This window comes from Platichthys flesus, chromosome 6 (genome assembly GCF_949316205.1).
Source record: "Platichthys flesus chromosome 6, fPlaFle2.1, whole genome shotgun sequence".
Lineage (NCBI taxonomy): Eukaryota > Metazoa > Chordata > Actinopteri > Pleuronectiformes > Pleuronectidae > Platichthys > Platichthys flesus.
In genome coordinates this window covers 22,480,749-22,494,720 of record NC_084950.1, presented here as the reverse complement: position 1 = coordinate 22,494,720, position 13,972 = coordinate 22,480,749, and the positions used below count along the sequence as shown (strand labels likewise).

The 13,972-nt window shown below is 41.2% G+C and overlaps 1 protein-coding gene across 4 annotated transcripts in view; it reads right to left on the bottom strand.

Annotated features, from left to right (window-relative positions):
* Positions 1–13,972, bottom strand: part of ptprz1a (protein tyrosine phosphatase receptor type Z1a) — a 74,517-nt gene that overhangs the window by 11,634 nt on the left and 48,911 nt on the right. The window contains exons 11-17 of one of the 4 annotated variants that reach the window (XM_062390618.1): positions 12,829–12,869; positions 12,041–12,749; positions 10,517–11,068; positions 7,593–7,731; positions 3,065–3,153; positions 2,680–2,765; positions 639–659 (exon numbers count right to left, since the gene is read on the bottom strand). In XM_062390618.1, coding sequence (XP_062246602.1) covers positions 639–659; positions 2,680–2,765; positions 3,065–3,153; positions 7,593–7,731; positions 10,517–11,068; positions 12,041–12,749; positions 12,829–12,869 — 1,637 coding nt within the window. Of the gene's footprint in view, positions 1–638; positions 660–2,679; positions 2,766–3,064; positions 3,154–7,592; positions 7,732–10,516; positions 12,750–12,828; positions 12,870–13,972 lie in introns of all 4 variants that reach the window. The other 3 variants (XM_062390617.1, XM_062390619.1, XM_062390621.1) reach the window with 3 other exon arrangements.

The window sequence follows — 13,972 nt, the reverse complement described above, 5'->3', positions numbered from 1 at the left end:
TAAAGCTTTACCTTTAGAAGATGTCCTTCATACATTCTGTCTAAGTTCAGTATGTATTGAATGACTACATACTCAGTTTTTTATTTTCTCCCTTTGCTTTCATACAGAGATATTACCCCTGCCACTGTTAATTGTCATTTCTTTGTCAACTCGTGTTGCTAGGTAGAGTTCTTGTTTCACAAGTTTTTAAATAGTATCACACAACATTAGTTGTTTGTATGCACAACAAAATAATGAAACATGTTGCATTTAACTTTCGCAGACAGTTTGAGTACAAACTTAACTTAAGCATAACAAAGGTTAAATTAATTTATTAAACTGCATTGGGTTTACTTTGATGGTGGCACTTACACTGTATGTAATTAAAACTGGCAAAGATGTGATTAAGGGTTTTAAAGACATTTTTCAGACTAGAATATTACAAATCAAACTACATAATTCTTAAGATTCTTTAATGATCCTCTAATGACCCTGTCATAGAATACAAGCTCTCACTTGCGACAAACAGCAGTTTTGTACATCCACATTTTTCACATTTCCTAAAGCACTTTGCATTACAAGACGAGACAAACAAACAGAAGTGTCATGTGGAGCCGCATCCGTCAGTGAATAGAGACGTCAGGAGGAGAGCGTCTTACCTCGTAGCTCTCCTTCAGTATCTAATGATGAGGGTGAGGAAGCAGCAGGCAGCCAGGATGTTTTCGTGACAACACAGTCAACCAAAGAGGTACAAAAATACAAATTACAAGACAAGACAAAAAAAACACATTTGTCTCACAGCACAGCTCTTGCTTCTGACAACACAGAGGGAAAATAAACCCAAACAAAAAGAGAAGAAACATGGGCGGGTGGACTCAGACTCTGTTTTGACACACAGTTGATGTTAAATTTATCTGTTAATCTATAATTCAAACTTTAACTGAACCTATGTATTTGTAGTTTTTTTTGGAGCCATCTACTTATCCTCTCATATTGCAGAACAATATATTTTGATTCTTAAATTCCTGTCTATTCACAATATTTTTATCAATAATACATGCCCACTACTCCTTCACTATTATTCAGAATATGACAATATTCAAATATATAGGGGTCAGCATATTCCATTTGGAGATTCCCAATTTGCCATTTTTCTGAATTTTGCATGTTCTGATCAAGAAATGTGGAATATGCTGATGTGGGGTTTTAGGAGCATGTTTTGGATGAATTGGTAATGTAATAAAATACAATAAAGAATAAAATAATATTGACAAGATAATTTTTACTTGCCACATAAACAACTAAGTAGGAATTATGTATCAGTTCCATGTAAATATATTAGATGTTTCACAATATTAAATTTAGATATTTTTCTATCATCATCATCATCATCATCATCATCATCATCATCATCATCATCATCATTTTTCTCTCTTCTTTTTTAGCTGATTTAACATTTGAAGTAAACCACTCGTTTCACCAACTATTAGGTGAAAGGGAAAATTAATCCTCCGACGATGTTGACAATCGAGAGGATTATCGTTCAAGTTACTCCGAAAGCAAAAATATCCCACTGCATTAACAGATTTTTACCTCACTTTTAATATAATGCTATTATGTTTTTGCGCTGAACAAGAAATATTCAAAACACTGAGCACTATGAAAGTGCAATGTACATTTGTCAGTATTATAAAATTAAGTTTATTATATGTTAAAAGCTTAACCAGATGATCATTCCAAAATTGTTAGTTGATTCTGAAAGATATAAACTGGGATTTGGTATATTACTTTCTTTATATCTGTCAAATCTATTTACTTTTTAAACTCAAGATGGACTCTAAAAGTAAAGGATGGAGGGTGGAAACCATTGTAAACATTATATTCTGTAATTTTTGTAATTTTATGATGGAAGAGAGGGTGTTCAGGTTATTCACACACATTATCGTTGTACTTTACCTGTGATACCAAGCCTCATAAAGAATACTAAACAAACAAAGAAATCCTTTGTTGTTATCTTAATCATTAAGTTTAGTCATAATTACTTCCCAACGACTCTTATTCCTGAAGTAATAATGGTATACTTGTGCTCTTGTTTAGAATTTTTTTTCTAATGCTATGTTTGATGGTTTTCTTACACAATAAACCCTTTTCACTGCAGCCATTTTGACATGAAACAGTGCAAATACTGGTGTTACTAATCACATTACTCAAGGTTCTGAGAGTGTAGTGCATTATGGGAGTCCCCTTATCCGTTCTGTACTATCAGAACTACCTCAGAGCTGGCCCGCACATCTGTACTTTGAGTGGATTTTTCCTGAACAGGCATTTTCAGAACAAAACTAATTGGAGCTCAGATTCATGAGGCTCCACAGACAAAAGACAACCGACTCCCTGCTCACATGAATAAATGGAGGCTCCCCACAAGACGCTGAGCCAGGACCGCAACTCATTACTATTATAATCACTCTCATTATTGTTGATAGGTAGTCATTTAATGTTGCAGCCCTACATAAGGCCAATAAAAAAATATCTCATCACAGGTCAACAACAAGCATCCAGAAAAAATGACGACAATCACAAACACACACACAGACACACACGCACAGTCAACACACACACACACAGACCTCAGTCAGTCTGTAAAGAAATATAAAATATTTGGACTTTTATGCAAAGGTAACAACCCTTCTGTCTTAATACCTCAAATTCCTGCTGGAAGCCCTGGGTGCTGTGAAGCTCAGCGACGTGTTGGACAAAATCCGTGACTGGAAGCGCAGTCTGCTCATCTGGAATATAAAACAGGTCTTTTTTTTTTTTTTACCAGCAAGTATACTTTTACAAAGTGACTTTTGGACACTTGGAAATGAGAAGTACTTTAAGTTAGGACATTTCAAAATGTAAGATATTTTTTGGAAAAGGAAAATATCTTTAGTAGATGATGACATTTTTTGACATATGAGGAAGGATAGAACATTGAATTTGGTCCCCATGCATGAGAGCGCAGTTTTTATGGACTTTTATTCATGGTTATATGTTTTAAGTTTAGTATGGCGTAGGCCCTCACAAGTACACAAACGTATGTTACCAGATGTTAATGCAGCTGTGGATGCTGGAGCGATGACTCTGGGCGATGAGCTCTCGTCTATGTAGAAGTGAGCCGTCTGAAAACAGGTCCTGTGGACAAAATAAACATTGATTAAAATAAACACTTTAAATGCTTTAATCAAAGAGAACATAAGTGTTATCATCATAGAAGAAATGCTCAAATCAGGGGAAATTATTGAAATGAAGGGACATGGACGAAACCCTAAACAGAAACAGAGAATTCAAAGAGTTGCATTGGGCAGCAACCGAAAAGGGGCATAATGACAGACCAAAGCAACAACGCTGCACTGGTTCTGACAAGATGAGGATGCTTTTGTTTTCATGTGTCTCTGCGTTAGCCCAGATTTTCGGAGAACATGGGGTAATCTTCCCAAAAACACAGGAAGAAAGATGCTGCGTTAATCCTTAACACGTTTTTAAATGGATGAGATGGCCTCTAATGAACTTGTGTTGTCTCAGCCAGAAATGTGCATCAGGGATTATCACCAGAAAACATAAAGACACACAGAAAAACAAAATATATCAGATGTGGGAACTGCCATCTTGTAGTGGTGATGTCATATGGAGTCAGAGTCTGTGAAGTAGTAGTCGTAAAGTGGAGCCGTGGAAGGAAGGTCCCACCAATACACAAACTTGGCCAATGACCAATCAGACCTGATGTTTCACCCCATTTTTATTTACCTATTAATATTCATGTGTATTCTGTACACTTACAAATACATATAGTGTGACAAGAACTACCATCACTTTTTAGTTTGGTCCACTAACATGGAGTAGACGCCGGTTTATTGCAAATAGTGCAGCCAGCCACCAGGGGGCGATCAAGAGGTTTTGGCTTCAGTATTGGGGAGCTGTAATACCATTAATCTTTATATAAAGAAAACCCCACCTTTGGGCTGCATTGCCGCTTGTCTTTGTGTGGTCTGCGGGAACACCTGGGCCCAGGGTTCCCAGTACATAAGAGCACACTCCATCACCATTGGAGAGAGAAAGAGGAAATACTGCTCCAAGACGCTCCACACATTTATATCAATCAAGGCAGATCAGAGACCATGACAAAGTTGTCAGTTGCATCTCTGGTGTCAGCACTACTTCAGAGCAGGCTTTATTCTTCTGGTGCATGATATTTGATATGAGACACCTTAGCTTCAATTCCTTGTCAAAAGATGTTATTCAGCTGCTGTTCATTGGTCGATTTAGTGTTTATGACTTGTTTATCTACTGAGACTGAAACTGCTAATCTGATTATACTGATGTCAGATGTACACCAAGCGCTTTAACCCAGAGAAGAAAAACATCTGGAACACGCTGCTGCTCATGAACAAACCCACTCACACTGACAATAGTAGAAACTAAACAGTGTCACACCGGATTGTTTGGATGAAATGTTTCTGCATGTGAAAAGAAATCCATCTAGTCTGCAGTGACATTTCTCTGAAGAACTATGTTGCTGTTAAATCTCTTGTGAAGACAAATGAACATCTCTGATATTAATGATTGTTTTGGTTTGTATTTTTATTGATCTTTTACTCATTTCCCTGAGAAGCACTTGATCCTCATAAGGATGGATTATAAGAAAATGGGCTCCCGGGTAAAGACGGGGAAAAACACCCCTGATCCCTCACAAAGGGACAAATGAAGTGGTAGCAATCAGCTTTGGTCATCTTATCTCTCTTCTGTTCCTTGTTGACATTTTGTGTCTCTTCAGGCTCATTTTGTCTGTATGATACTACTGTTACTTTTGCAAGAAGGTTATGTTTTCACCCATGTCTCTTTTAGTGTGAATCCAGATCAGGAAGTGTGTTGATTAAATTAGTTCTATATGTTATAGTTATTTCAGTGCAGGGCAGAAGCTTCCATGGAAAGGACTAACTTTACATTGACATAACCGATGTTAACACGCTGACTGACTGTGTAATGATCAATAAATCAATCTATCCCATTTGCCAGCGGATGTCAGATGTGTCACTGTAATAACGTTTGTTAACTGCTGATTTTCTTTTGAGTACAATGATAAATTCTCATTTTAAAGACAGATTCTGACAGTTAGGAGCCAATGCACAGAGACTTCATTGTCCGATTCATTGGTTGAATACGCAGGTGTAAGTGAAGGTGGCGAGAAGTCCTCAACAACAAAGAACAGTCATGACTTTCCATATTGAGCTGCATGGGCGTGACACATTCAGTGTTATTGGTTACTGTAAAAATCAATCTGTATCCATGACATGTCCCTAGAGCTTAATCAAATAGTGCTCTGACATCTGTTTTACAGGATCCTCACAGGTTGGAAAAACATCCATATGTCCTGGACATAAAGATGCTACATTAATAAGTTCGATTTGATCAGATACCTACTGATGATGATGATGATGATGATGATGATGATGATGATGATGATATTGCAAATTTGCAGTGCATTTCTCAGTTTGTAAACTTGTAAACTCAACCAAAATCCTCTCAAACTGCTTGACCTCAAATGCACAGCAGCAGTCTAAATGAGCACTGTGTTGTCATGAGGGAAAGAAAAAGGACACGACACCAGCAGGATTAGTGCAGTTTGGCCTCCTGCCGGTCGCCCTACAAGACGCGGACACGATTCCTTCTGTCTAACATAATCAGGCGAATGTCCTTTTCTATCCCCAGACCCTCGCTGGACGCTCTCAGCTGAGTGGACACTTGCAGTGCTGCAGCCAGGGTACATCCTTCACCGAGCATTAATCCCCCTGCTCTTCAGATTATTACCAGCTTAGCACTGCTCAATCTTGGAGATACAACAACAAGGAGGGTGCAAAACAAGAACAATATGTTGAACTGCCCGCACAGCAGATGAGAAGTGGACAGTCTGTGAAAAAATAAGACTAAAAGGGTTTACACTGCGTTTGACAAGCGTGTCCTTGATCGGATTTCTGATGTTAGTTATTTCAAGGTCTGATAGAGCGGCAGGGTTTCTTCCTGCCAGATAGCAGGAGAATAGTAAAAAGTTAAAACTTGCGTTTATGTCCAGACTCCTGAATGGGTTAAATAAAATGACTTATAAATAAGTCCAAGAGAGATTTCTGTTTGCTCCGAATCTAGTATTTCATATTTCTCAATAAAAAGGAAGAAACCGCATTTCTCAAGGTCAACAATGATAAACTTAAAACTCTCCACTGTCAAAATGTGGAGCAGCTGAAAGGCTGTTCAGTCCGCCGGCACACGCACATCCACAACACAAAACAGGAGGTATTGTTTGTGAAAGGGATGTCGTAAGCACAAACACACACACACACACACACACACACACACACACACACACACACACACATACACACACACATGCACACACACACACGCACACACACGCACACACACGCACAGCGCAATGTAAGATCAAGACTGAGCTCATGTTCGGGAAGATTAAGCTTCCCAGACAACATGACAGTCACCACTTCACTCCCCTCCCCACATTATATGTGGGTGGAGGCGTAGTGAGTTCAGTTGGAGGTGTGTATGTGTGTGTGTGTGTGTGTGTGTGTGTGTGTGTTTGAGGACTGTTCAAGTGATGAATTGGAGGATTCAATTCTGAAGGTGGTGGCTACATTTTTTTTGCGTGAACTGGAACACATCTGAATCATCAAGTGTTTTTCAAACTCTAACCAGTCCACAGCCTTTCCAATAAATAATTACAGTACACCCTCAGCAAGATGCTGCATGGCCACACAGCAAATTGTAAACATTGACCAAAATACAAATGTTACAAAAAAAGAGTAATAGATTACAGATGGAGGTGTGAAAGCCCGACCAAGGGCCATCATCGGGGCTGTGACGAACTAAAAAATAAGCACCTCTCTACCCTTCAGCACAATAAGTATCACTGCGTGTGAATGATGTTGCTCATTCGAATCTAGTCATCGAGTAAACAGATAAAAATGACTTTTGCCTTATTAAATAACAACAGTAAATGAACGAGAGGGAAGAAGACGTGCCTCCTAAAATAAACACCTAACTGGTGTCCTTTTAAGGATTTCCAACATCTACATGGATACCAATTTCAGACAGCATCAGTCTAAACTTCACAAACAAATAAATACTAAATGATTTTTATACAAATTATATAGATGATTGTGTGTCTGTGTGTGTGTTTGTGTGCGTCTGTGTGTGTGTGTGTGTGATTGAGTGTGTTTATTTTAATCCCGGAGTAATTCAAATTCAAGCGAGCCCTAAACCCATCAACATGAATGTTCTCTGTGGCACATTTTGAGGGAGCCTGATCCCAGACTGCCTCCCTCTGGACCTGTATCTCGCACAGATTGGTTCTTAAGTACCAGTGAAAAAGAGCTAAACAATTCCAGCACGTAATGATTCAGGATAATAAAGTTGATCAATGTCAGTAAATAAAGCTGTTGGCAAACAATGTCACTGTCAGAAGAGAACAATATGTTTCTCTCCGCCTGCTGTGGACTTCTCCTGCCCCCTAATGGCCACAACCATCAACTGACAGCATCTTTAGGTGCACCGGCAGCACTGACCTCCAGTATACGAGGATGCTGATGAGGACAACGAGGCCGATGACAGTGAGGGTGGAGATGACTGCCAGGGGAACCACGGCCTTTCTCTCCCTCTCCCGGATTGAACCGACCCTTGACTCGTGGCTGCTGTTGCTGGCGTCTGGAGAGAGAGAGAGGGAGAGAGAGAGAGGAAGAGAGAGAGGGGACAGAGAGTAAAGCTATAGCAGAGTGAGAGGAGAAACCAGGGCCGTCATCTGGTCTGCTCTGTACTGTGTTCCTCAGAGGAAAAGCTGCTCTGGCTGCAAGGATTTAGCTCATTAGCCCTTAACCTGCAGAGTGTAGTCTCTGACCTTTGCCATGAAAGATGTACTGAAGCCATCTATCATTGACACCAGCCTCTGTTCCAAATATGTTAATTTGATCCCATTAACAGTATAAATTATAATAAAGTTGGCAGTTATGCAATAATGTTTTCATACAGTTGAACTTGATATTTCGCTTGGTGGCAGAGGGTCTTCAATTGAACATTTGTTAATTATGTTTAGCTTTTTAGCTATGCTAAACTGAATCTTCACAAATCTAGTTATTCAGGCATGGCACACACAAGTGGACAAATTCTTCTGATGAATACCAGTTTGGGAGTTCTATGTACAACTGCAGAATATTTCTGAAACATTCACAGATTTGTTAAAACATGTCTCCTGAGTATTAGGGGTTTACTTCTATATGTTTCTATACATTTCTTCTGTCCTATTCACGTTTCAAAACTTAGAGTTGGTCCCTGCCCTGCCTGATGCAAAACAAAAATATACAAGAAGTACCCAAGGATGACTCAAACACTGAGCTCATTCCTGCCTCCAGAGCAGCCTGGCCTCCCTGAACTGTTTGCAGATAGAAAAATAAATCACTCTCAGACCTCTGATACACACTTCAGAGAAAAACATGAACTGTGGTCACAGCCCAGCATTGAAACACAATGTAGCACCATTCACTTTCAGTTATCTACAGCAAAAACACAATAATCATCACATTCAAACCACTCGACAGATGCACAAAAGCTCATCATGAAAATTCATGTGGCAAACTGCAGCAGCACACAAACAGAGCTGGGCTTCTGTCAATCAAGCAGCACAATTGTAACTTTGAATAATGGGGAATAAAAACCAATACTCTGCACACGTGGGGGATGATAATGGGTGAAGAGAAGAAAAGGCTCAGAGGACAGAGAATGGAAAAAGGTTATTGGTTTAGGTGAAGACACTGAAGAGACTTTGTGACGAAGGGATGGTCTGAGGACAATTAAGGGTAAAACAAATCAATCCGAGGTCCCTATGGAAAATATTTCAAATTTCAGAATTGATTTCCGTACTGTACATCTGTACTGTCAGGAGTGTTGATATGGAAATACACTGAGAAAACGGTGATTTATTTCCCCTTTTTCTTTTTATGAGATTTTCTCTGCTATTATTTCATTAGGTTTGCAAACGTGACTTACGCTGCATTGACTATATAGAGCACCAGGTGTAAATCTGGTTTTATTTTTGTCACTGGACAAAGACGAACGCTGGGTCTGATATCCCTCAATAATCCCTAATTATTCCACTATATAGAGACTTCGCCATTTTGTAGTGATGTCTGATGTTGTATACCTTATACAACAATCCCAGATTGCATCCTAAAAGGTAATACACAACCGTTGGCTACTAACCGTGCAATTTATACCATCATGCATTGCAGTCATAGTGTTGACAGGAAGAAGAATAGCAGAGAGGGAAGAGAAGAGAGGACAGCAGGAAGAAAGCAACCCGCAGACTGCGCTACGTGCTTTTTACATGAAAGCCTTAATACGTAAGTGTAATATAAACATTTGAAATTCATCATGGGATTTTCCACTGGTTTACATTGCTGTCTTTCCCATACTTATCATAATCCTCTGACAATAACGTAGTTAGCCGCGCAGCGAAAAAATACCCCTAGTTGTGTCGGAAAGTGTATATTTCATTTGTCAATGAGCTCACTACATCTTCCTCTACATAGACGCCCTTATATAGTGAGTAGGGGGATATGAACGAGTGGGTGATTTAAGACCCTGACCGCAGTCTGTATTTTATAGATACATGTGACTTAATAAAGCCTATTAATATAACTTCACTCCTTGCTCTGCCTCGAGTGCCTGAAGAAGTTTTGCTGATGTCACACCATGTTAAAGCCCTATGAGAAGAATTGTGATTTGTGAATATGGGCTATACAAATAAAATTTGATTGAATTGATTGATTTTCATGGACAGGAATATCATAGTATTAAGTAAATATAACGTAGCAGCATTATTTACTGTTATGAAGTCAAAACGATAATTCTGTGGTGACTCTTTGCTTTGTTATGTTGTTTCCCCTGTCCATTTTTCTGTTGGTTAATTTCTTTCACGGTTTTCCCTGAAGAATAAATGATGGATGTTGATGAAAAAATAATTCAGGCATATTTAGAGAACTAATATGAAGGAGTGTGTAGAATTAAGTGCAGATTGATTGAACTTAACCTTTGGGCTGTGGCAAAGGTATGCACTCTACTCAGTTTCATTCGTATAAAGCTGTGGATTAATCTACTTCTCTATTGCACTGAGCTCGGTGACAGACATGGCCTCCTAACCATTTTGTCCCTACCAGACCGATGCTGGGATAGGCTCCAGCCCTTCATAGACAGAATAAGTGGTTTACAAAAAAGATGGACTAAAGAATCTGAAATTACGAGCCTAAAATGATGATGAAGGTGGTGATTCATTGAAGTAATGAAATCCTCAATTAGACAGAAAAAATGAAAAAATTAGATGTTTTGTTGTTGTCAGATGGTGGATGAGTCATCTTTTGGATGTCCAAAACTCTTCCTGATTCCTTGGTATTGTGCAGCTGTAAAGCAGCTTTTTCCGCGATATTGACAGCTTTTTTACCTTCAATTGGTTCCTCTTCCTCCGACTCTCTTTCCGTTCGCTCGGGGATACTGAAGTCAGAGGACGTCTCGTTGTCGTACAGGCCTTCACCCTGCCCTGAGCCACTCTCCTCCTCCCCACTCAACGGCCAGGGTGAAGCCAAGGATTCAGCAGGAGTGGTTGAAGACGCAGTGCTTCCTACCTCCGGGGTGACGGCACTGCCACTCTCGCTATCGAAATAGAATGCTGAGGAGCGTTCTTCCAGATCATCTGGGGTCTGGCCAGAAGCAGAGGTTGTAGATGGTGGAACGGTGTTCGCAATTTCGGTCGAAATAGGGAGTGCGCTCTCCCCCGAGGCCGAGATTTGAACCCGGTCCCATTCCTGATCTATGCCCTCCTGGGAGTCAGAGAACAGAGCTGAACCAGAGGCACTGCTGCTAGTATCTAACGCCTGTCCCTCTGGAGTGGGGGTGAAGGGGTTGGCTGTGGGTGAGGAGGGGAGGGCAGAGGTATGGAGGTCAGAGTCCCTATCTGACGCCAGGAACCAGGAATCCCTGACGCCAGACGTTGTGGCTGCAACAGAAACAGGTAGGTCACTATGGGTGGCTTGCAGAAGGTGGGATTGTAGCAAGGATAATGAGGGCAAGATGCCGCCATGGGAGAACAGAGGCTTATCTAGGAGCAAACCATCAGAACCCGCCACCGACACAGAGCGATGGTTATCTCTACCAACACCAGAGGCTGAAGGATGGCCAACACTTGAGTAGAGATCTAAGCTAGCAGAGTCCCAGGCTGAAGACGGCAGTGGGACATGAGAAGACGGAGACAACCAGGACAAGGAAGCAGACGGCTCCATGGAGCAGCCACACATGGTGACCATATCGCTACCTAACGAAAACCCATCACCACTGACCTCAGGGAGGAAAGACTCAATGGTGCTTCCTTTGGCGTACCTTGAGTCCTCAAACCCAGTTGAGAAAGAGTGGGATAAGCCCGGTGTGGCACCAGACAGGGTGAAGTCACTAGAAAGTAGAATCGAAGGCTGAAGGGTGGGGCTAAGAGATAGAGAGACCGTTGAGAGTGATAGTTCCCAGGAAGATTCAGACGGCTCAGCAGCGACGGTGGTGATGGAGAGATCCGGAATTGTTTGAATAGGAGTGGTATGCCTGAAAACTAAGGGGTCTCCTGAGGAAAATGACGAAGATGAAGACCCAGACAACAAATCACCAGCAATATCATTATCATCAGACCCAGGGGAGACAGAGTCAGTCTCCCTACCAGACAAGGGATGTGAGGAGTGAGGGGGGTGGGGCAGGGCGGAGGCAGTGAGTGTAGGGGTTGAAGGGGAAGCCAGGTCATTTATAGACAGTGGTGCAGTAGCGGCATGCTTGGAGTCCGGAGCAGAGGCAGACAACACAGGCCTAGATGAGGAAGGAGGGTCATGCAGGCAGGTGGAGGGGGCTTTGTCGGGGTCTGCAGTGTCACACAAAGGGGAGGAGGCGGAGGAGGAGGAGGAAGAGGAGGGGAGGACAGTGGGGCTCTCACCGTTGGAAACAGACTTTGTCGTCTGCAGGAGAACAGTACTCAAGCGTACAGAGGTCGTGGGGCTACGTGTGACAGCTTCAGTTGAGGAAGGTTCGGAGGTTGACATTTGGATCTCTGGAAAACCTCTGCTGTCAGGGGTAGTGTCTTCGTTTAGGGGATAGCCCAAGCCTTGGTTGGTCTCGGCCCGGATGAAGGATGAAGACGTAGTGCTGCTCATTTCCTGGGGGCGAGACCTTAGTGTGGTTGCGCTGGTGCTGTAAAATGAAATACTTTTAACAGCTTTTGTCTTTGCACTGGTTAATGTAGAAGCTGTCGTACTAACACCTTTTGGACTGATGCGTCCAAAACCACCATTTGTCTTTGTATCGGAAAGAGTAGTGGGAGGGGAGATGAAGGATTCCTCGGCTGCTGCTGTGACAGTGGAGTAAATAGGAGCGTTGCCACTTAATTCAGCATCTATTGTTTCCGGTGATAGGGTGACATCTCGTGGCTGTGAGGAGGTACTGTCACGTGCTGTCTCTTCCGTTTGGCTCGGCACCTGACCAAACTTTGTGGATCTGACCGGGGGAACCGGATCAGTGCTGGTTCTTCTTTGAGCTGAGTCTGGAGTTGTGGTTCTAATGCCGGGTAAAGGTAAAAGAAGGGATCCAGAAGTGGTGGTTTTTGGTGAATTTGTAGGACTCCAAGCCGGATCAGGTTCATAGTTGTTCTGTTGGTGACAGAATGATTAGACAATAAATAACAATGTAGTCACAAAACCGTTTTTAATGAAGAAAATAGCTTCATACCTCATCATCAAATTCATCTGAATCTGGATCCAGTGTATTTTCTACCAAAAGGCACAGGTTACACCATTAGTTACACAAAGACTAAATTAACTTAGAAAATGTCAAAACTCACAGACAAGACAATTGAACTTGTGTCTACATTGGTTTTTACTTTTCTCTAAGTTGTATTTATGTTGCCGTTAATTTCCTAAGGATGATGGTATACCCCCCCCCCCCCCCCCCCCCCGCCCCACAAAAATTCAAAAACGTGACAAAATGTTAAAACGATTCAAATAAAAAGTGATGAGATCATCACGGAGAGGAAAAGCTAAGAAATGTGGGACTCCAGGGTTTCAGAAACATATAAAGAAAGCTCAGCTTAGTTTAGTTAAAAAGGTGATAATGAAATGTGCTCAGGATGGATGTAAATGTTTGAAATGACCAAGGGAGAAAGTGGAAAGTTAAGTTGAGTTTTTGAAGGATGAAACATTTACATGCAACATGTCGGGCACATTTGGACTTTCATGCACGAGTTCCCCCAAAGACAAACGCCAGCAGAGAAAACCTTGGACAAAAAGCATTTGCAACTAATCAATTTTCTGTTTCATCCTCCTTATGAAACCAGACGAGCCAAGGAAAGGAATTCAAACCGACAACTTTCAACTACTTTCCACTGTTATCTGAACTTTTGGAATCCAAACTCTGCCCGTCTGTCACAAGAGGGATAAAACAAACCCACAGAGTTATTTGCAAATGCCCCATACGCTGACTGAGCTCAGACGCACAGCAAACAGCAGACACAGCAGGTGTGGCTCTTACCTGTCTGAGGCTAAGTGACACATCATGGAGACCAGATGAAACTGGTTTGTGAAGCATGAGGTGAGGTTTTACAAGTTTTATGAACTAGTTTGAGAGAGATGCCTGAGGGACTTCTGGGGAAAACTGAGGAGCATTTTGGTTGAAGACAAATTGATTCTTTAATGAAGCAGTGCATGAAAAACACTAAATTAAATGAAAAAAGACTCAATTTGGTGCTGCGATTATTTGTTGATGAAATGATTAGGCAATTAACAGAAGGTAAATTGATTATGAATTAACAATACATAATTTAGTAAATAAAAACAAAAATAATATTTCTCTCATGTAAAATGAGTTTGAATTATAA